Source organism: Tasmannia lanceolata, unplaced genomic scaffold (assembly GCF_043159265.1).
Source record: "Tasmannia lanceolata isolate RefF3 unplaced genomic scaffold, GAP_Taslan_0.1 ptg000013l, whole genome shotgun sequence".
NCBI lineage: Eukaryota > Viridiplantae > Streptophyta > Magnoliopsida > Canellales > Winteraceae > Tasmannia > Tasmannia lanceolata.
Window position 1 is genome coordinate 50,881,683 of NW_027518690.1, and position 23,697 is coordinate 50,905,379.

Below are 23,697 nucleotides of genomic sequence, written 5' to 3' on the forward strand. Positions count from 1 at the left end.
TGCCCAATCACATGGGGGCCCACTTTGTTAGGATGATCCAAAGCATTCATTTGAAAGTCCCTTACATAGATAGGGGGTGTACCAAAAATCAGCTCCATAGGATCATCCTAACCCCTCCATTTGTGGAGGACAAAAATGGACAGACACAAATCTGCCCCATTTTTGTCCTCCACAAATGGAGGGGTTAGGATGATCCTATGGAGCTGATTTTTGGTACACCCCCTATCTATGATAAGGCCTTGCAAATGAATGGTTTGGATCACTCCCCAAAATGTGGGACCCATGTGATTGGGCAAGCTAGCTCACCATAAGTTTGGTGAGCAACAGTTTCCTCTGTATATATATATATAGGAAACTGTTGGTGAGCTTAAGCTTTTGTAACATTATAGGGTATAAAATTTCGGGATAGTATTGAATAATGAATTAAAATCAGATTTTTTGGAGATATTCCTTAAATTTTGGCCCAAAATTTCGGGGAAAAAGAAATTTCGGTCGAAATTTTGTAACATTTCGATTTCACCCAATTTCGGTTTCGGTCTCAACAGAAACCTGAAATTTCGGACCCAAATTTAGGATTTCGGTCAAAATTTAAAACCTTGCTTGTAACCATAGTTTATTCAAATAGCCAAATTTCAAATTTGTAGTTCTAGAATCTTTGGCCCAATTCGTAGTTTACTCATTAAGACGGTGTTAACGTCATTGCAATGAAGGTGGTTGTTGGCATTCCAATTCATAGAACTGCCACTAAATCTATGAGTACTAGCCTTCCTAGTAAAGGTGCTCTACCATCACCAAAAAATGCATCAACATCTTTGAAACAAAAGCTTACTAATAATGGAAATGCTAGATATCCAATCTTTCAGGTTCAAATAATAGGCTCCTGGTGGTTTGATTTGTCATATAAGTAATGCAAAGGTAAGTTTCCCCGAAGAGTTATGCCACAAGAGTAAAGATTAATTCACGAGGCCATAAGTCAGTCGCCCTCTTAAGATCAACAGAAGCTTCCCCATCTATTCAATATCAACAGAAGCTTCCTCATCTATTCAGCAAGGGAGGCCCTCTTAAACCATATCCAAGGTTGCGAGTAGGTCATGAGGCTTTGAATTCATAACTTTGGGTGACTGATGAAGTGATAGAACTCGGTTTTAAGATTATTAATCAAGAATCAATACAAGTCAACGAAAATGACCATGGGTGAGCGCACATGTAGTAAATGTGGTTGGTGATCGAGATGAAATGGAGATATTATTGAGGCATGCAAAAATCAACTGCTCATTATCGTGCTTGATCAAATTTCCAGTCATCCTGGCTATGGATGGGGATGAGACACAGAGAAATAGGCCAGACTTGTGACAATCATACATTAATAACAATGTTTTCATGAACAAAAAACTCAGTTAATTTTTTGTAGAATGACAAAGATGCCATTATCATACAAGGGTGGGTTGTTTGGTACTAGCTAGCTTACAACATGCAAGTCTGGGTATTGTTTTCCTTAAAAAATAATTAGGGTCACAGTCACATACTTTGGTGGGACTTAATGATAGTCTGGTCAGTTGAACTTATAATAAAGGATTGCAAAAAACAAGGACGTGAATCAAGCGTCTACAATCACACGATCATCAAAGCAAGGGGTTGAACGGTTGGGTTGCACTCATAATGTCCAACCCATTCACTCTGCATTCTATATATGCACATGTGAGTGGGGGCATTCCTGTCAAAATCGATTTGGACGCCTAGTATCTAATAAATAATTAGGGAAGGGTGAGAGACAGATTCTAATTTTGAATTTCTCCTTCAAAATCTAGTTTTAGGCGAGAAATACAGATTCATATGATATCTAATGAAGCCACCATGCTTGTGTCGTCAGGGGGGGCAGGGCCACAGGTGCTGGTAAAAACATAGTGGAAGACAAGATATCCTAAATGCGCGGGTCCCATATTTTGCACAAATAGGAAGTAGGGTAGTTGGGGTGGGGGGGAGGAGTGGGACTCACACTCACTACCAAGAGACTGAGACAACACACCTCAACAACCACACTTTCCTAATGAAGAGAAGAGTGGAGATTATCATTATCAATAGAATTAAAAATCATTAAAAAGAGTTAGATGTACAGAATTACAGAAGAAGACAGTGCCGTATTGCCACGGCAGCTCCCATTTGTAGAAAAAACAAAAGCAGAGCCACAGAGAGAGCGGGTTCAGAAGCCGAGCCCAGCCGCGCCGACAGAGGGGCGATGGGGCTGCAGCTTGTCGCGGGTCTTCCAAAAGCAGGGATGATCCGGCGGGAGGTTGGTGGAGGAGGAAGAGCTGATGGGCTCCGACCTGCAGCGGGTGAGCACGAACGGCTCGGAGTTCAAAAGCTTCTGCTCGATGGCCACAGCCATGGAAGGGGCATGGGGTGGGTGCGTAGGCTTACAATCCACGCTCATCCTCCTCCGGGATTCCTCTTCTTTTACTTCCTTCCCTTTTCTTTCTCTTTTCTCAGGCCTCCGCTGCTGCCGGAAATCCGTACTGCACACCCACGTCTCCTTGGACACCTCCATAGACAACTTGGGCTCGTACATCATCAACAGCAGGCAGTCCGGCAGACCCTTTTCTCTCTCCTCTTCTTTTTCTTCGCTCATTTCTATTGACATTTCTTCTTCAGCACCAACTCTTTCTTCGCTCATTTCCTTTTCTTCCTCTGCTGTTGTTGTTGTTGTTGACTTTTCCCCTCCTTCCTCTTCCTCCAATGTAGCTGTTGCTGTTACTTCTTCCACTAATTGTACGGCCTGAGAAGACCAATAGCTTGATCTCCTCTCTTCTTCTTCCTTCTCCTTTATCTCCTTTTCTACTACTTCTTCTTCTTCTTCTTTGCTTTTCTGCAACTGGATTTCCTTCTCTTCCTCTTTTTCGTCGCCCAGTTTGCTTTCAGGTTCATCAAGACCTTCACCTGTAGATACTATTTCCACCTTTTTTTCTTCTTCTTCTTTGCTTTTCTGCAACTGGATTTCTTTCTCTTCCTCTTTTTCTTCGCCCAGTTTGCTTTCAGGTTCATCAAGACCTTCACCTGTAGATACTATTTCCACCTTTTCTTCTTCTTCTTCTTCTTCATCCTCTTTTTCTTCTTCTTCGGGATCTTCTTTTTCTTTGCCATTTTGGGGGTTCTCATGTTCTTCAATTACTTCAGCTGAAACCTCTTGTTCGAACCTTTCCTCCTCTCTATGCTCGTCTTCTTCTTTTTCTTCTTCTGAGATTTGTACTACCACTTCATCTTCATCTTCCTCTTCCTCGTCTCTCTCGTCCTCACCACTTTCTTCTTCTTCTCCCTCGTCATCATCTTCATCTTCCTCTTTTGGAGCAGGAGAATCCCAGAAGCGGCTAGCGAATGAAGACCTTCTCAAAGGTTCAGATCTACACCTCATCAACAACAGAGCATTTCTCGGAGGGATGCAGATGCTTACATCCTCCTCCTCCTCCTCTTCCTCCATCTCTTCCTTCCTTTCTTCTCCTTTCTCCTCCACCATCGCCTCTCGCTTCTCTTGATCATCTTCTTTCTGGGCCACCACCAACCCTGTATTCTCTTCCATCTCCCTCTTCTTTTCCACTTCGCCCTCCTGCAAACCCACCAACCACTTGGCAAAAACCACCCCACAAGAGCTACTCGTCCTCCTCTTCTCCCCTTTCTGCCTCTCCATTGCAGCGTTAGAGCCACACCAAGATCGACCCCCACATGGTAAAAAGCAGTTGAATTCGGAGCCAAAAGCACGCAGTCCCTCGCAAATGCTCAGAGGCAGATGAACCCATCTCTGATGATGTCTGTTATTGGGCAAACTCTCCTGCTGCTGCCCTTGCTCTGTTTTCCTGAAACTAACCTCACCCATCCTCTTCGATCTCGTTCTCATCTTCTTCCCGTGTTTCTTCGTTTTAACCCTAACTTTCCCTATGCAAGTGACCTTCGGCGAAGAAGGTTCAGGCGTCTCGAACACGCAGCCCTTTTTCTTGCTGCCCGTTGGAAACATAGGCGATGAATGCCCTCCTTTGATGCTGCCATTGCTCTTTAGTCTTCGGCTGAGAGAAGATGGAAGCGAAGACAAAGGTTCTCTTAGCTTGTCCGTTCGACCAGGGCTCAGAATCGATTTTGAGGAGAGTTTCATGGAGGAGGAAGAAGAAGAGGCTCTGGATGTGAAGCAGATGAAGAGCTCGCTACTGCTTCGATGGGGTCTCTCTCCTTCCATTTTCTTCTTCTCCCATCACCCAAACCCCACAAGAAAGGAAGAAAAAAGACCCTCTTTTCTTCTTTTCCTTTAGCTCTCTATAGCCTTTTTTTCTTTTCTTTTCTTTTCTGTGGCTGTTGTTGCAGGAGATGCAGTTACAGATGTAGCAGACGCAAAAGAATAAAGATGGGAGAAGCGAGGCGATATAATTGTCTGATTAAGTTGACGAAAACCCCCCTGCTCATTCATACTTATAACGAGAGTGCTTTTTAATGGGCTCTGTGATTGGTTGCACTTTTTTAGGCTGCTAATCACTTGAAATTACTAAAATATCCTCACTCGGGGTGATAATTTCGATGATGGCAGACATCAAGCAGCAGCGGTTAAAAATGTTCACGGGCGATGATGATATTTTCACAACAATGTGATTGTCGACATGAATGAGGTATTGTAAGAAACAGAGATGCAGAAGCCGTGTGGAAAGGAGCGAAAACAGAGAGACGGTGCAGGAGGGAGAGGAGAGGCCGCAAAAGAGAGTTTCTCATTGGAGAAGAGGGGGCATTGATATGAGGGGCAATTTCGATATATGTGAGAAACAACAGGCTATTTGGGTCTGATCATCACGTTATTGACTACTTTTCCGTTGCAAACATAAATAAAGGAATCAGTTAAAGAAAGATAGATAATAAAATAAAAAATAAAAAAAAAAGGGATCACGTGGGCGATGAGAGAGAGAGAGAGAGACGCAGAAGAAGAGTCCAAAAAGCCAAAAAGCAGTGCCTGGAAGTAGAACGTGCACATGAGATGGCAATACCTGGGTTCGAGAAATCCCTCTCTCCCTCTCTCCCTCTCTCTTGCTCGTTGTTATGAAAACAATGCACCAATCTTTGCCTGTTAAATTGTGTTACAGGTAGACAAAAGCCCTTTTAATAAAATCTCAGTTGGCTCTCAAGCCCATTGACCGTTGACCTACTTTATTAACGTATGCGGACAAAAAACGGGAAGCGTTTCATGTGGGCGGAAAGCAGGCGAGAGCGAGAGAGCCATAAATGTGAGCCAACCCTCTCTAGTCTCTACCCTATGCATGCTTCTTCGTGAATTGACGGAAACGCCATTCTCTATTTCAAAATGACGTCACTCATACCCCTTGCTACCGTAATTTCCTTCTTCTATATTAGCACCTACTGCATCCTTCATCATTTTTCAACAATTCACCTCCAACCAAATAAATGTTAGTGCTCATCCTAACCGTTAGTAAGCCATGCCAACATCAACTTCCTACAGAGAGATTAGTATCTTAATCTCAATGTAATACTGAGCTAAGGATGATACTTAATTCTTAAAAGCTTTAATTTTAAAGATGGATTCAAGTTATAGTTGGGTTTCTGTACCCGAGGGATGGGGTGTTAACGTTGAAAGTAAGTCTTAGAAGACCTAACTGGTGATCTTAGACATTGTGTTCTAAGCCACTAAGCAACCACCCAACCATTAATCTTTATCAGCAACTGAGAGAGACAGCAAGGAGGGCGGACTGCCAGCAGTGAGCCTTCTTTGCTCTATTCAAAGAATCCAAATCTGTTTCGGTCGACATCTAGCATCTGCTTTCTCTACTTTTGATAATTCGGCAAACTTGCCTCGTCTTTTATTGTTTAACCTACCCTCAGTAAGCCTATTAGAGTTCCCCAAAGAGCTTTCAGCAGAGCCAATTAAGAGATGTAAGATAAGGTCAGTTCGTCCCACTATTAAAAATAAATTGGTCATGCAGATATCAGTATTCTATTGCTAATGTTATATTTATCTTGGGTAATAGCCTCTAAACTGGCTTTAATGGTCTTGCAAATTAGATTTAATTCTAAGGATCCATTTTGGCTGTATCCAAACAACACCTAAATTATTAAGTAATTGGATTTGGAGGAGGAAAGAGCACTTCCATCTAAATTTCAATGTAAAATTGATTAAAACCATTCAACCATAATCAGATAGTTGACAGATGTGTATGCACTAAATGACAATAGCTAAAGGCGGGGCCACAGCCAACTTAGTAAGTGGTGACCCTGTATGTCCAAAACAACAGTGCCAAAACTATCACAATCATTATTTGCATGTGATTAAATGGAACTAACCGTTATTCATTTTACATTGAGTCTAATAATCAGTTTTGGAATCACAATTGGTTTTTAAAAAGCAAAAGACACTCCAAGCGTAAAATATTCTTTTCAAATAATGTTTAGAGATATCCAAAAGTACAAAATGGAACCAATCTCTTAACAAAGATGTTTCACAGCATAACAAGACATGGACCCATCTCTTAAAGCCAAGGTTTTAAATTTCGACCAAAATCCAAAACTACAGTCCGAAATTTTGGGTTTCTGTTCTGACCGAAACCAAAATAGGGTAAACTGGAAACATTACAAAACTTCGACCGAAATTTCCAAACTTCAGTCAAAATTTGGAAATTTCAATCAAAATTTCATTTTCCCCAAAATTCATGGAATATCACCAAAAAATCTAAATTTTATTTGTGATGGCTTCAGAATTTGGATCTACGATCGCGCAGTCGGTGGAGAGCCTCCGCGGGGTCTGCTATTACAAATAAAAAATGTCAGATTTACCAAGGCCAGATTCTTTGACCAGTCGATATAAAGAACAGCGAGAAGAGAGGGTTCGATCAGGTTTACCAAGGCCAAGGTGCAGGTTCTTTTCTTGGTGTGTGGATAGATGAGTCGAAGGGGACTAATAGGAAGAGTGGAATTAAGTTCCCGACCTCCTCTGCTGTTGCCTTGCCTTTTTCTTTTCCGGTTGTCCTGTGGGAGCTGGAAAAATAATTCTCTTTTCTTCCCTTCTCCCCTCTTTTAAGAGGTTGAGTACAGACATCATTATGGAAAGAAAATCTTCCTTTGCAGGATTGGATCACTCTCCTGTTTCAACAGTACGCAAGATTTTGCTAGATAATCCCTTCTATAATTTGTGATGATGAGGCTTGGACAGCAAAAAAGTAACACATGTCACAATCGCACGATCTTATCATTTATCAGCACTTTTCATCACAGTGGTTTAGGTTTCATTGCACGGCATTGTCATTTTTTGTTTATCAACACCTTTCCTCGTGATAGTCCAGGCTTCATTAGTGCATGGACAACACGTGGCAAGTAGTTGGGAATAGCACCGTTTTTATATCCCATCAATTTGTTATTTAATATTTCCCGAGATTTCAGCTAAAATTACCAAAATTTCAGTAATTTCAGAAAAAAATTATTCGTGATGATCAATAGCTTCATGGGAAATAAATCATTCTAAATTACAGGTCCTTGTGAATGAAAAGCAAATTAAATTGGTTCAAGTTACCTTTTTTTGTGTGTGTGTGTGTAATCAAGGAATGGAAAATCTGAAATTCTGAAACTTTTCCAAACTTTTACAAAAGTTCCTGCAATCAAAACAAGGGCAATTCAAGGCCGCCACAATACAATACTGAGCGCTTATCATTTCACGACAGAAATGTAGAAATCGTTAGGGTTGAGCTTTATGGTGACTATTTTGTCTACAGAGAGGATGAGAAAGAAGAAAAATTCAGCAGTGTAGAAGCAGCAATTGGAAACTTCCTATTCAAATCAACAACAAAACATGCACCCCCAACAGCCTAGAAACAAACAAAAAAAAAAGTTGTAGAAAGAAGTAGGAAACAGAACACACATTCCCCACCAACAACGATCCTATACAAAACCCAACCGTGAAATTTCTCAAGCACGCTCTCCTCTAATACGGCGTGCAAGCTGGATATCCTTTGGCATAATCGTGACACGCTTTGCATGAATCGCACAGAGGTTGGTATCTTCAAAGAGACCAACGAGGTATGCTTCGGAAGCCTCTTGGAGAGCAGCAACTGCAGAACTCTGGAATCGAAGATCCGTCTTGAAATCTTGGGCGATCTCACGAACCAGCCTCTGGAAAGGGAGCTTTCGTATGAGAAGCTCCGTGCTCTTCTGATACTTTCGGATCTCCCTCAATGCAACCGTTCCCGGACGGAATCGGTGGGGCTTCTTCACGCCTCCGGTCGCCGGAGCTGACTTCCGGGCGGCTTTCGTTGCCAGCTGCTTCCTCGGGGCCTTCCCGCCGGTGGATTTCCTTGCCGTCTGCTTTGTACGCGCCATCGAGAAAGAGATAATGAAAAGGAAAGGAAAGCAAAGAGCGTGATGCAAAATGGGTTTTAGAATGCAATGGTCTAGGTTTCGTTTTGGGTGGGAATTTATAATAAGAGTTCAAAACTTTGGAATCCGCGCGGGAGTCACGAAGAGACCTGACCGTCCGATCTTTACCTTATCAACGGTTATGGATGATTTAAAGGACTCCGCACGGATCGCGTTTGTGAGCCTACTTTTCCTCGAATTTACGACAATGCCACTGCTATGTTACCTCTCAACGGAACCAATCATAAACCTGCCATGTGATGTGACACCCACTGTTCACTGAGGAGATATCGACGAATCTTTTGAATAGCGAAAGTGGTCATATCTCACTTTTGGTGATGAGACCGTTGATCCGATGGGTTAGACAATAAGGTGGCGCTGTTTGACGGCCTACATCGGGTTACCAATGGCCCAAATATTTGTCTTAACCTTTTATTATTGCATGATCTAACCATCTCTTGTGTAGATTTTGGAAATGAGTGGGGATTTTTGCATTTCCCCAGCTATTATATCCTTCAACTACAAACTATGTATCTTTTGTATTTCATAGGTATAAGGAAATCTACATCTGCAAGACATTCTGTAGCTATATATAAATGTAGGGAGCATTCCACATTCACAACCAAAAATGGGTAGTTTTAACTGGGTTTGAATGTGAATTGTTGTCTGCATATAGTTTTTGATCGTCTATGTACAATTATGCTAACAACAAGTCACATTATTTAGTAAAATGAGGTCACACTCTACTCAAAATAAAACGTTCCTCCTCTTAACATAAAAATAAGGGGAAACTATCACAAAAAAAACCCTAGTCTGAAGTTTATAAAAAATCCCTGTAAATGTTGTTGAAGAAAAAATGATTAAATAACACATACTTTAATCGATTAAGCTTTTGGAGTAATTGGTTGTTTCACATGGTATAAGTGCTATTGCCCCACGTCAGGTCCTAGGTTTAAAACCCAACAACTCGTTGATGTTAAAAATCTACGTGTACAGCCAAACCAGAAGAGAGACCCACATGTGCGGCCAACACCCAGAAAAGAGGGGTAACATGCGAGGGGGAGTGCTGAAGTAAAAATGATTAAATAACACCTGCTCTAATAAATTGAGCTTTTGGAGTAATTGGTTGTTTCATAAATCTTGTTATTTATGAAAATTATCAGTTATTTGTATTAATGGCTTGTAAAAAGTTTGCTACATGTTTTAAACTTATTTAAAGATATAAGGGAAAAATGCATTTATACCCCCTTTAGTTTCTGACACATTCAACTCTAACCCTGACTTTCTAAATTTGACAAGTACACCCCCTGAAGTTTTTTTTAACATGACAGAGTAGATGGCGAGGCAGAAATGACCAAAATGCCCTCGTCTTCCCCAACTGAAAATTAGGGTTTGATTCAAACACTTGTTTATTTCTCAACATAAACCCTCGATTTAGGACTTTTATTTGTCTTCATTCACACCATTATCATGATTTGCAGATAAACCCTAATATTTTAGGTCTTTTTTTTGTTTTTATCAATGTTTTTTTCTTGAAATGTGGGTTTGATGTAGCCATGGGGTGGGCTTTCATTGTCTGTGGTGGAGGTGACGACAGTGGCAGGAAATGGCGACGGCGGCAGCGGTAAATGGCGTAACCCTAATCCCTCTGCAAATGAGGGTATTTTTGTCCTCGAAATATTAACCATGGTTAGTTTTAATCTTTTCGTCAGGTTAAACTGACGGACTGTTGACGGAGGGGGTGCACTTGTCACGTTTTGAAACCTTAGGGGGTGTACTTGTCACGTTTTGAAAGTTAGGGTTAGAGTTGAATGTGTCAGAAACTAGAGAGGGTGTAAATGTAATTTTCCCAAGATATAATGTTGTTACGATGGTAACATTAAGAAATGGGGGAAAAGAATTAATTACAAGCTACAATTCCCATGATAGTTGGGTGACAGTTTCAAATCATATCAAACTAGGAGGGCCTTGTACAAGGCAAAAGAGTCATTTGTTCAATCTAACTTGGTTTATATTTCATTTTATATTTTCCTAAGTCATTTTTACACTAGGAGGGCATCTATGAGGCAAAAGACCTTTTTGCCCTTTTAACTTGTTTGCATTTCATTTTACATTTTCATTTTCTTTCTCCATAACCCATCCATCTCTACCTTATCTGTCGCAACGCCAACCACCACTTCAACTCCGAAGAGGAAGATTAAGGAGAAGAAGAAGAAGGATGAGGAGGAAAGAAAAATCAAAGAGAGAAAGGGGAGGAAGAAGAGATAGAAGAAGGAAAATAAAGAATTAGTGTCAGAAAAAGGGGGAAAACAATACATTTACGAAAAGTGAGGTAAGCTCACAAAAGATTGAGATCGAGTTTTCACATTGGAGTCTTGAAAATTATTTTGAATTCCTTGCAATAGTGCTTCTTGATTTCTTTGGCACCTAAAAAAGATACCGGTCCTTCGAAATGATTGTTTTCCTTCTATTCAAGATTGTACTCGTACGAGTATACGAAGCTTTCAAGTTCTTGACCCAATAATTGTTGAATATTTCTTTAATTCAAGAGTAAAAGTCATTTAGAATTTCAAATTTTAGTTATTTTCTTTACGCTATATATTATTTTAAAAGTACAATTGTGTGGAACCCGATCCGAGAGAGGCGGGGGACGTGCCCCCACGCGAGTCTCGGGATCATCCACGTGAAGGAGAGCTCCGCCAAGGAACTCTCGAAAGAGTGCCCCTCACAGCATGAGCGGCGATGTGAAGTGAGATACCTCTCGATTCGGGGACTAGCCCGGATTCGAGACGCACCTTAAACAAAGAAAGAGTCGCCATCCAAGGAAGTAGGCCCTGGATCCCATGCTGTGCTCTGTCGCAACAGATAACCAGAGATATATAAAAGGTCCGTGCCTGATGACGAATGGGGAAGGGGTTAGGCGCCCCCAATTCGCCCAAGTGCGAGCACCTGGTCTCTTATGCCATTTATTATTAATTTTGAAGAATTTTGGGCGAAAATCACGCGAAATGGGAACGAAGATCTCCGAGATAACGTCTATCTAATCATGCATGTCTCGGAGATGAATAAGAAGCACAAAAAGGAAATGAAAGATGTCACCTAAGAATAGCTAGATTATGAGTGCCATGCCTAATTGGTGTCTAAGTTCTGGTGGGCACACACATGCATGCTACATCTAAAGGTATAGGATCTGTACATGAAAGTAAGAAAACACAGCAAAACATACAGCACAACCAATGACTCGACACGACACACCCTAAACTCTAAGGCGATAATTGACTCGGACCAAGATGGCCATCCATCTTAGCTGCACTACGTATCCCAGCCTCGGGAAGAATCAGAGCCAACGTAGTTCGGCGACCTATGCTAAACTACAATGCCTAACCCTCTAGAACCGCTATCCTAGACTCGATTAACTAGACCCGACTAGTTTTTAAAGCTTCTTGCGACATTACTTAAGTTCAAGTGCATGGTGATTTTTAGGACTCCCTGTATGCCCTAACTAATGCCAGTGAATCCTACACCCTAGGTGTGACTAGGCTGTGTGTCCTAAGGAAAACCGTGGGCTATCTAAGCGCGTTCTAGTCTAGCCATCGGCTCGACTAAGTGTCTAACCGACCACAACCTGAGGCCTCCTAACTCTAGGGACACTCACACGACCGGACATGACAAAGCAACACAATCAGGACAGACTCCCCACTCTACGACACCCCCAAACGCCTAGGACTGACTCCTAACTCTATGGGAGGATCTTTTGAAAATTGTTGGTAAAGTTATTTTGAAGAATTTTTGTAGTTTTGGAAGGTTTTGAAGTTGTGAAAGTTATGAAGTTGGGGGAAATATTTGCAAAATGGTGACTGCACTCAGGATGCCAGCAGCATGCCTGAGCTGCCTACGTACCCCTCAGCTAGGGATCAAGCCATCCGTAGTTCGGAATTGACTACTCCTAATGACTCGAGATTTTGAGGTTTTTGATTTTTAGATGTTTTTGAGTTTTTGAGTGTTTTTGAAATGCCTTTTTTTTTTTTGGAATTTTTGACACGAGAAGACAGGACCCTATCATCATAAGGGTACGACAGACTCCCGATATCCCGCAAAGGTTGGACAGCATCCTATGCTTTGCGGGGGGGAATGAACAGAATTACAGCTCCGCAAGGGTTGGACAGCATCCTATACCTTGCAGGAGCAGATAAAATCACATGACTTGATGAGGGGTTCGGCAGAATCCTAACCCCTATGATGATAGGACAGACTCCTAAAAGACTGAAGGACTGAATCCTATGCTGAAGACTGACTCTGAAAGACGGAAGGACAGACTCCTAAACCCTCTAGGACTGACTCTAAAGAGGAAGAAATCCCTTAACCTGCGAAAACTCTAAGGCAGGAAGGGAAGGGGTTGGCTCAAGATACATTCCGTCATAGCCCAGACCCGACAGAAAAATTCTGAAATCGATGGACAAAATGGGAACCCTGAGATCTAGGGAAAAATTCTAAAACTAAGAGAAGCCTCGAAAGGGAAGGAAAGCGAAAGATAATGGCGCTCAATAGCAGACGAATCCGGCATATGGGACAACTCTTGAAGCGGAAGGGGATGTCATTGACCTCATTTTTTGGTGAGAAAAAGGGGAGATAAAAGTACAAGCACAGGGCACTTTGACACAATATCCGCTTCGGACGACCTTGAGCAAGATAGGATTCAATACAGGTTCTACATTTCTGGGCCCGAGACTAATGAAAATGACCAACATATTCATATATATTTCTTAAAGAATATATACCATAAATCAATGCGACCGAACCCGCGCTCCCCAGAACTAAAATTATAAGATCAGCATAAACAGAAATGAACAGGGGCTGAGTCACAAACGGCACGGGCTGAGCCTGTGCTGAAACAGGGGGCAGCAACGGACTAGTATAGTGCTGAAACAGGGGCAGCAACGAGGCCGAACCTGTGCCGAAACATGGGGCTGAAATAACTAAATGAACTTACACCACCAACCCTCTATACCTTTTCCACAACATCAGATGCCCCATTATTCGGAAATTAACATGCATGTACTTAGATCAGATACCGCTCAAACAATGACCAAAACAAAAATCCAAATGTAGAAGGATCGGTTATCGTTACCTAAAGCATGTGACATACTAAACAAATGTAAATATAAAATATATATGAAGGAAAACTGAGGCTGACTCTAGCAAAGTTTAAATTAGCAACTATCTCTTGAAGGCACTATTTTCTTTGAAATAGGATCTTAAAATAGAGAAAGGGATGTACCTGAAGATCGCTACAAACTCAGTTCTGATGGCGGGATGCCAGAATGGTATGATCGGTGGAAATGGGGGTGATTGGTGGATGGGCAGAGGCCGACTGGGGGAGACGGAGTTGAGGGTCGAGCTCCCTCTCTTTCTCTCTCTTCTCTCTCTCTCTCTCTCTCTCTGTGCTCGAACTTATTAAACGAAATGGTTTTTTTTTTTTTAAAACAGAGATGGGTTGGGGCAGAGATGGGGTGGGAGTGGAGAGGCTTGATGGGTTGTGGAGAGGCTTGCCGGATTCCGGCAAGCTCGCCGGAGATGGTCGGTGAAGTTGATGGGCGAACGGCAGATGTGGGTTTTCAAGATGGGTTTTTTTCTTTTTTTCTTTTTTTGGGAAAAGGGGGGTAGAGGTGGTGGTGGTTTAATGGAGGTTGGGTGGAAGAGAGGGCAAGGTGGAGGTGGTGGAAGATGGGGGTTGCCGGAAAAGGGTGGATAGCCGACGGCTGTGGGGGAGGTTAAAAAAAATGATTTGGGTTTTTGAAATAGGTTCGGAAAAATGACAGAGGGTGACCGGTGGTGGCGGTGGTCAATGGAGATGAGGGAGGAGAGGATGGCCGGTGGGTTGGATTCCGGCAAAGTCGCCGGAATCGATGGGGATGGGGTTTGGAGCTCAAAAAAAGTGGTTCGAGGGTGGTGGTGGTTGGAGGTGGAAGAAGGTGGATGGAGTGGAGAAAATGGGTTTGGGTCTTGGGGATTGAGGATGGCGGCTGGTGCGGCTGGTGCGGTGGAGGTTGGTTTTAATGGTGGATGGGTTTCGGATTTTTTTTTGTTTTTTGATGATGGTGGCTGCAATGGTGGAGGTCGCGGCCGATGGAGGTGGTGGCTCGGTGGAGTGGGTTGGAGGTGGAAGAAGGTGGGTTGGTGGAGGCAAAGGGGGAGGCTTGCCGGATTTGCAGAGGTAATAGTCCGGTGGTGGCTTTTTGGTTTTTTTTTTTAATTTGAAATGGGTTTCGTTTTTTTTGGGGTGTAGAGGAAGGGGATTTCGGTTTTAGGTTTGGAGGGAGGTGAGGATGGAGATGGAGGGGATTTTCGAAGGGTTGGGTGGTGGTGGCTGGAGGTAGACGATGGTGGAGGTGGGTGGAGGATGGGGAAGCTTGCTGGTGGTGGAGGTTGCAGAGAATGGAGAGGATGGAGGAGGAGGTGGCGGCTGTGGGTGGATGGTGGTGGTGGTTGGCAATGGAAGAAGGGAAGAAGAAGAAGGTGGGGGGTAGGCTTGCCGGAGAAGAAGGTGGCGGCTGCGGATTTTTTTTTTTTTTTCTCTGCCTCTTTCTCTCTGTGTTTTCTTCAACGAGAATCAGCTCCCCTCCCTCTGTTCTTGGTTTTTTTCTTTGAAAGAAAAACCTCCCTCCCCTCTGTTGATTGATTTTTCTTTTCTTTTTATTTTTTTTTTGAATTAAGCCTCCTCCTTCATGCAAGAACCCTCTTTGTTTTATACTTAGGGTTGAATCCCTAACTCTAATCCTAACCCTCTATGGGGCATCTTCCTCTCCTTGGGTGATCTCCACCCTTGATCTCCTCCATTGCCTTTACAAACCCTAGAAAATCTCTTCCTCACCTCATCCTACCCATACATTTTCCTCTTTGATCCTATGGCTTAGACTCATTGCTTCTCAAGCAAGCAATGAGAACATCCAAGAATACCCTTAAAGATGGGTTGATTTCCTCTTTGCCCAAACCCTTATTTTGAGGAATGATATGATTGACCCCCCCTTTTTGCTCTAGACAGCCCTATCCAGTGTATTTTAACTACTCTTATCCTTACAGGGGTGGGCTCGGGTAGAAAAGGGGGGGCGGAATAAAATAAAAATTTTTTGATTTGCCTATGGTAAGCTAGTATTGACACACCCATGCCCTGCTAATTCACCCTCCCTTTTATATTTCTTTAAGCTACGCCCGGCTCGAGCTCGAGACACGGGTTGGGGTGCGACCTGGGTTGATTCGTGAAATTCGGGTTGAGATTTCCAACTGCCAATCGGGTTAGGCTCAGATTAATTCCATTCATTTTCCGCCTGACCTCGGGATTTCATTCGGATACACGGGTTTAGGGCGCTGTCAAAATGGGGTGTCTACAGATGCCCCTCTTTGGCAGAGGGCGCTTGTCGCGCGAATGCCAAAGCTGAACAGACAACACATTTTGACTGGCCCAAGATTTCAAACGGAAGGAACGAGATGGATCGACGAGACAGATTCTCATCGAGAAGGAATGATAAGATGAATTGGCGAGACAGACTGTCACAAATTGCAGAATGGAATAATTAGACAGCCTCTAATTAAGCCACTCAGAGATTTGGAGATTATAAAGCGGAATGATTAGACATCATCTTGATCAAACCTAAATTGGGATCTGAGACGACAGCATCTTGACAGATCAAAACAGCGGAATGATTAGACAGCATCATGATCAAACCTAAATTGGGATCTGAGAAGACAGCATCTTGACAGATGAACGAAGCGGAATGATTAGACAGTTATCATGATCAAACCTAAATTGGGATCTGAGAAGACAGCATCTTGACAGATGAACGAAGCGGAATGATTAGACAGTTATCATGATCAAACCTAAATTGGGATCTGAGAAGACAGCATCTTGACAGATCAACACAGCGGAATGATTAGACAGCATCATGATCAAACCTAAATTGGGATCTGAGAAGACAGCATCTTAACAGATGAACACAGCGGAATGATTAGACAGCATCATGATCAAACCTGAATTAGGATCTGAGAAGACGGCATCTTGACAAATGAAGAGAGCGGAATGATTAGACAGCATCATGATCAAACCTGAATTTGGATCTGAGAAGACAGCATCTTGACAGATCAACACAGCGGAATGATTAGACAGCATCATGATCAAACCTGAATTAGGATCTGAGAAGACGGCATCTTGACAGATGAAGAGAGTGGAATGATTAGACAGCATCATGATCAAACCTGAATTTGGATCTGAGAAGACAGCATCTTGACAGATCAGCACAGCGGAATGATTAGACAGCATCATGATCAAACCTGAATTGGGATCTGAGAAGACAGCATCTTGACAGATGAAGAGAGCGGAATGATTAGACAGCATCATGATCAAACCTGAATTTGGATCTGAGAAGACAGCATCTTGACAGATCAACACAGCGGAATGATTAGACAGCATCATGATCAAACCTGAATTGGGATCTGAGAAGACAGCATCTTGACAGATGAACAGGGGGGAATGATTAGACAGCATCGTGATCATTCCCAAATTGAAAATTTGATTTGAAAAATGCGTTCAGGTTTTCTCAAATCCTGATTCGTTAAAACTGATATCTCAAACATCAATGCATGCTAGGTATCTTTTATGGTCTGACTTTCGTCAGGACATAAAAGATGCCCCTAGTAAAATTTCGCTTCCAGTTCGGGAGTCTTAACAAAACTCAAACAGATTCAAGCTTTCTTTTATGAAACTTGGGTTACAAAGATTTTGAAGGTGCAAGAGACTGACCCTTGCTGAAAGGTCTACCACTTTTATGCCAATTGCAGGGGCTCCGGGCCTCAAAGGCTTTCAAAATGCACAAGAGACTGATTCTGCCTGAAATACTTTCAATTTTCTGCCAGCTATCAGAACTTCAGGTTGCAATGGTTTTCAACTTCCAAGCAGACTGATTCTGTTTGACACATCTTCAACCTCCTGCCTGCTGCAGGAATTTCAAATGGGCCTGAGAGCTTGCCGCGCTTCTAGACCATGTAGGTCATCTCGCCATCTGGAGATGCGACTTCAGTTTCTGGTACCTGCTACCCCAGCTTTTTGAAAGGATACTGGACCAAACAGGTCATTTTGGGACACACCTGACTCGACTGAGTACATGACTTTGACTTGACAAAAAAATGACCTTGACGACTGCTTGACAAAGGACTTTTGGTGAATACACGACCGAGTTACAAGACTGACTTTCAGGAAAGACTGAATCTGCTTCTCAATTTGATAATTGTTTTAAGATGGTACAGCTTACCACTCTTGGAACTCTTTGAATACCGTGCTTTAAGGTGATTACGCCTCTTTCTGGTATTTAGTCATGGTTATTATACCCTTTGGATTGCTCGGTTTTAACCCCTAGCTTAGAGGAATATCAAAGGAAGCCTTGCCGGCACTTTTCAGACCTTGAAGTGATGCCGATACAGGTATGACGTCTTGCTAGCTTCTGAAATTTAGTCCTTTACGAGAAGTCACTGCCATGACCAGACTGCCTTTTGGGTTTTCAATCTGGCGGACCGCTTGCCTTAATTTTTGCCTGGACTGCCTGCCCTTGCAGGTTTTCCATCCAGCAGGCTCTGCACCCTGATTTTTTGCCTAAGCCGCCCCTTCGGGTTTTCAACTTAGCGGGCGAATGACCCTAACTTTTGCCTAGACCGCCCTCTCGGGTTTTCAGTCTAGCGGGTCTAAGACTCCATTATTCTTTTTTCTTTTTTCTGTTTCTCCACAAACCTTTGCCTTATCACACCAGGAGGACTTCTAGGTGGGTTAGGGTTTGAAAGAACTGGATCAGAGTGTTTGCATTGACTGGACCGAATCTGGACCCTTCCAGATAGCCTACGTACCTCCAAAGAGTGAGGATCAGGTCCGCGTAGTTCGCCCCTTGGGGACTTTGGGTAGAGATTGCTTTGATTTAAGTCTCTTTCTTTTCTTTTCTTTTTTCGAAAGCTTTGAAAGATTTGACCGAACCCGAGTTTGTCAGGTTGCCTACGTACCCTGTGGAAAGGGATCAGGTCATGGCGTAGTTCAGGCTTTGCATCTTTTATGACGTAAGTCATAAAAGATGCCCCTGGTTTGAGGGTGACAAAGAAATTTTGGTTTCACTTATTGGCTCAAAGGGTTTGCAAACGGTATTTGACTTTTCCCTTCTTCTTCTTTTTTGAATGGGATTTTTGGCTTTGAAGCTCAGATCGACCAAGGACGGCCTCCCGGTGTCTCAGGCATAATACTTTTTAAGTTGATCAAGGTTTGTGGGTTCTGTTAGTTTTTCACCATTTTGATCAAGGAGTCTGACGGCTTTTCCAGGCAGGACTTCATCGACAATGTAAGGACCCGACCAGTTTGGTCTGAACTTCCCTCGGGGATCATGGACCGGTGCCCTGTAGGATTTCAAAACGAGGTCACCTTTCTGGAGATCTCTGATCTTCACCTTTTTGTTAAAGGCCTTCTCAATTCGACGCTGATACCCCTGGACATGATACAGAGCTCTGAGCCTCTTCTCATCAATCATCTGCAACTCCTGATACCGGGCCCTTGCCCATTCTGATTCTGGCAAACCAGCTTCCATCATTACCCTTAACGAAGGAATTCTCAGCTCAACTGGTAGGACTGCTTCCATCCCATATACTAGTGAATATGGCGTAGCTCCCGTAGAGGCCCTGATCGACGTTCTATAAGCCCACAAAGCATATGGTAGCTTATTTGACCAGTCCTTGTACGTTTCTGTCATCTTGCTGATGATGGCTTTGATGTTCTTGTTTGCGGCTTCGACGGCACCATTTGTCTGAGGCCTGTATGGTGAGGACTTGTGATGCTTGATCTTGAACTCCTCACAGAGGTGTACCACTTCTTTCTTGAAGTGCGATCCATTGTCTGAGATCAGCTCATGCGGCACCCCGTATCTGCAGATGATGTTCGTTCGAATGAATTTGGCGACTGAGGCTGAAGTCAGCGAAGCGAAGGATGCGGCTTCGATCCACTTAGTGAAGTAATCGATGGCTACCAGGATGTACTCATGCCCGCTTGAAGATTTCGGAAACACCTTTCCAATAATATCGATTCCCCAGACTGAAAACGGCCACGGCGAAGTCAGAGAATGTAACTCAGAAGGCGGCACGTGAATGAGGTTCGCATAAACCTGACATTTATGACACTTCTTCACGAAGGCAAAGCAGTCAGCTTCCATGGTTGGCCAGTAGTACCCAAGTCTCAGGATCTTTCTTGACAGCATCTTCCCGTTCATGTGAGGCCCACAGACTCCTTCATGCGTCTGCTCTATGAGATTAGCTGCTCGATCTTCATCTACACAAAGAAGCTGGATTCCATCAAACGACCTCCTGAAGAGCTCATTGCCGCAGATAATGAAGTTAGCCGCCAACTTCTGGAGAGACCTCCGTTCTTTTCCTGATGCTTCAGGGGGGTGCCCTTGGCCTAAAATGAGATTCTTTATATCAATGTACCAGGGCTTTCCATCTGGACATCGGGCTGCTATCTCTATAGCGTTCACATGCGCTGGAGCCCATTGTAACCGCACTGCCAGAGGCTGAACTTCCATTGATGCAGAGATATCCAACATTGAGGCTAGTGTAGCCAAAGCGTCCGCGAAATGATTTCTCGTCCTCGACAGATGAGTAAATGTAACATTCTTGAACCTTCTGACCAGGGAATCCAGGTGCGTGTGATATGGGATCAATCTATCCTCCTTTGTTTTCCATTGACCATTGATCTGACAAATGATCAAGATCGAGTCCCCGAAAACATCTATCTCTTGAATATGCAGAGCCAAGGCCGCTTCGAGACCAGCAATGCAAGCCTCATACTCGGCCTCATTGTTGGTACACTTGAACTGCAACTTGATGGACACGGGGATGTACTCTTTCTTCGGAGATATCAACACTGCCCCCACTCCTTGACCTCGGTTGTTCACAGCACCATCAAAATACATCAACCATCTGGTGCTTTGGACCTCCTCTTCTACAGCCATGATCTCTTCATCAGGAAAATCTGCCGTCAGAACGGCATTCTCATCTATAGGCGCATCAGCCAACTGCTCAGCTATCACACGCCCTTTAACTGATTTCTGGGTCACATAGGCAATATCAAATTCAGACAATAGCAGCAACCATCTGGATGTTCGCCCGGTGAGAGCGGGCTTCTCGAACAAGTACTTCAACGGATCCATCCGTGAGAGTAAGAGAACCTTGTTTGATAACAGGTAATGCCTAAGCCTCTGAGTTGCCCAAACTAGTGCCAGACAAGTCTTTTCCAAGATAGAATATTTGATTTCGTATTCCAGCATCTTCTTGCTGATGTAGTAGATAGGCTTTTCTTTCTTCGACTCAGGGGCTTGCTGGGCTAACATGCAACCCATAGCTGTGTCGGTGACAGATAGGTACAGCAACAGTGGCTGGCCCGGAATAACTGGCGACAAGACAGGAGGCAAAGTTAGACACTGCTTGACTTTCTCAAATGCTTCCTGACACTCATCATTCCACTTCTTCGGAGAATTTTTCTTTAGCAGCTTGAAGATGGGTTCACACGTCATTGTCAACTGATTTATGAACCTTCTTAGGTACTGAACCTTTCCCAGGAAACTACGGATCTGCCTCTCGGTCCTCGGCGGCTCCATCTCTTGGATTGCTTTGATCTTTTGAGGATCTACCTCGATCCCTCTTTCGCTGACCATGAATCCCAACAACTTCCCTGAGGTGACCCCGAATACACACTTGCTCGGGTTCAAGCGAAGCTTATACTTCCGGATCCTTTCAAAAAACTTCCCCAGGACTATGGCGTGCTCTGGTCGAGTCTTGGATTTAACAATCATGTCATCGACGTAAACTTCGACCTCTTTGTGAATCATGTCATGCAATAAGGTGGTAGCCGCCCTTTGATAAGTTGCCCCTGCATTCTTCAGCCCAAACGGCATCACTTTGTAGCAATATGTTCCCCATGGAGTGGTGAACGCAATTTTTATCATGTCCTCAGGGGCCATCTTGATCTGATTATATCCGGAAAACCCATCCATAAAGGATAACAAAGCATGACCAGCTGTATTATCCACCAGGAGATCGATGCTCGGCAAAGGAAAGTCATCCTTGGGACTCGCCTTGTTCAAATCTCTGAAATCCACGCACATTCTGACTTTTCCGTCCTTCTTGGGCACCGGTACTATGTTAGCCAGCCATTCTGGATATTCAACCACTTGAATGAAGCCCGCATCTAACAGCTTCTTGACTTCATCATGGACTTTCAACTCCCATTCTGGTTTTAATTTTCGAAGCTTTTGCTTTTTCGGCTTGGCACCTGGGATTAGGGGAAGACGATGCTGGACAATGTCTTCGCTTAATCCCGGCATGTCATCATAGGACCAAGCAAAAACTTCTTTGTATTCCTTAAGCAAAGTGATTAATTCTTCACGCTCCTCCGGGGATAACGTTTTGCCAATCCGTATTTCCCGGATTAAGGTTTCATCACCTATGTTGACGATTTCAATTTCTTCTTCAAGTGGTTTAGCCCGACGCTGCTCCTCCTGAGTGATCATGTGTTTGATCTCAGGGGGAGTTTCGTCGGCGTCCTCATAAGAGGGGGAGTCTTGATCATTGTTATTAGTTTTATCAATTTGAGAAGCAGAAACAGAGTCAGAGACAGGAAGATACTGAAACGAGTCTTTCATTTCATTCATAGAATCAAAATTTACATCATTGATCAATTGGCCCACAGCAGGCTTTACAGTATGCTCAAAAAGAAAGTTTGTATCGTCAACTGAAATGTTGACACCTTACTCAAATGGACTATGTATGGACTTTGCAGTATATTCTATGACGGACTCATCTTCATAGACAGCATCTATACCGGAGGACTCGCCACCCACACCAGGAATGTCTAAGCTTCCTAAGGTACCTGCATCCAAAGAATTGTTAGAAATAACAGACTTTATACTTGACTCGGAAACAGACACATACTCAGAAACTTTAGACTCTTTTGGAGAAACATGACCACACTGAAGAACTAATTGAGGAATGACCTGAGAAGTCCAGTTATCGAGGGGTACCTCAGCTGGGGTAATTCGGCCCTTAGGGTTCAGGAAGCGCGCATCTTCTCCGATCATAGCAATGACCGGTGCCTCAACCTCGAAGAGGGAGTCTAGAAGCTGCGGCTCTAAGTTCTTAGCCCAATCAGATTCCTGCTTTTCGACAGCTACAATCTGTCCATGGAAGTACTCGTCTGGCAATTCGTCAGCGGAGAAGATTTCAAAACCTGGTAACTCTTTCCCAGACTCATCAAACCACGGCTCGGGAAAACCATAGAACGGGCGATCGGCTCCTTCTTTCCTGTACTTACCATTCATCAACAGACTGAACGGTCCCATAGGCAGCTCTAGGCCCCGACGACGCAGCTCTGCCCACTTCAGCATGTACTGCTTTCTTTCCCTGATCTCTTTCTTGGTGGGTTCATATCCTAACCCAAACAAATTGTTTGCGACCTTCAGCTCCGGCCACTCAGTTAAACCTTGCAGACTTCTCCCCAGACCAGTTCCAGGAATATACCCATATTTGCGCATTATTCGGGCTACCTGCGCATTTGCACTGGACATAAACAGAATTTCTTCGCTCATAGCCTCTTCCGTAGTAATGGTCGAGACTTCAAGCGAAAACCCAGTCAGACTGACATCTATGGTGCTTGAACCGATCTGCTCTTGGGATATCTGTCCAACCTCTGGTTCTGGATCCCCTCGAACTGTGACAATTCTGTTATCCTTGATGAACTTGAGCTTCTGATGGACAGTGGAAGGAACCACTCCGACTTTGTGAAGCCAAGGTCGGCCGAGAAGGAGAAAGAACGAGGTCTTGATATCTAGAACTTGGAATTCTATGTCAAACATTTCACCTCCGATCTCAATTTCGGTGACCAAGGTTCCGATGACGTCCCTTCTGGTCCCATCATAAGCCAATATCCCCTGCTCCGACGGAACATAATCATTCGGCCCAAACCCCAAGGCGGTAGCGGTGCTCAAAGGACATACATTCAGAGCTGACCCGTTGTCAACCAAAACCTCTGGTACCTTCTTCTTATTGCACACGACGGTGATTCTGAGGGATTTTGTATGATTCTTACCTTCCGGAGTCAGATCTTCATCCGAAAAGGACACGGTCATAGCTGATCTGGCCATAGATACGAGCCCAACCAGCTCACCAGGGGTTATATCCACAGACACCTGCGCTGTATTCAATTCACGAAGTATAACCTGCCGGTGCTTAGGGGATGACATTAAC

The 23,697-nt window shown here is 43.6% G+C and overlaps 3 protein-coding genes across 4 annotated transcripts; all 3 read right to left on the minus strand.

Annotated features, from left to right (window-relative positions):
* Positions 1-2,048: 2,048 nt before the first annotated feature.
* Positions 2,049-4,822, minus strand: HCF243 (Serine/Threonine-kinase pakA-like protein). Its single transcript, XM_077395254.1, has one exon. The coding sequence runs from the start codon at positions 4,217-4,219 to the stop codon at positions 2,201-2,203; it is 2,019 nt and encodes a 672-aa protein (XP_077251369.1). The 5' UTR covers positions 4,220-4,822; the 3' UTR covers positions 2,049-2,200.
* A 2,952-nt stretch (positions 4,823-7,774) lies between these two features.
* Positions 7,775-8,424, minus strand: LOC143889338 (histone H3.2-like). The gene has a single exon (XM_077393522.1). It carries the CDS (start codon positions 8,344-8,346, stop codon positions 7,936-7,938), a length of 411 nt encoding a protein of 136 aa, XP_077249637.1. The 5' UTR covers positions 8,347-8,424; the 3' UTR covers positions 7,775-7,935.
* A 13,788-nt stretch (positions 8,425-22,212) lies between these two features.
* Positions 22,213-23,041, minus strand: LOC143889340 (uncharacterized). Of its 2 annotated transcripts, none has more exons than XM_077393525.1 (2): positions 22,476-23,041; positions 22,213-22,324 (listed from the first exon to the last, which is right to left on the minus strand). In XM_077393525.1, the coding sequence occupies exons 1-2, from the start codon at positions 23,037-23,039 to the stop codon at positions 22,316-22,318; spliced, it is 573 nt and encodes a 190-aa protein (XP_077249640.1). In that variant the 5' UTR covers positions 23,040-23,041; the 3' UTR covers positions 22,213-22,315. The 2 variants fall into 2 exon arrangements, with proteins under 2 accessions (XP_077249640.1, XP_077249639.1); XM_077393524.1 differs by having other exon boundaries at positions 22,220-22,324; positions 22,449-23,041.
* Between the last annotated feature and the right edge of the window lie 656 nt (positions 23,042-23,697).

What these genes read in the sequence shown, in the direction of transcription:
- HCF243 (XM_077395254.1), bottom strand. Translation starts at nt 4,219, where the DNA reads ATGGAAGGAGAGAGACCCCATCGAAGCAGTAGCGAGCTCTTCATCTGC.
- LOC143889338 (XM_077393522.1), bottom strand. Translation starts at nt 8,346, where the DNA reads ATGGCGCGTACAAAGCAGACGGCAAGGAAATCCACCGGCGGGAAGGCC.
- LOC143889340 (XM_077393524.1), bottom strand. Translation starts at nt 23,039, where the DNA reads ATGAGCGAAGAAATTCTGTTTATGTCCAGTGCAAATGCGCAGGTAGCC.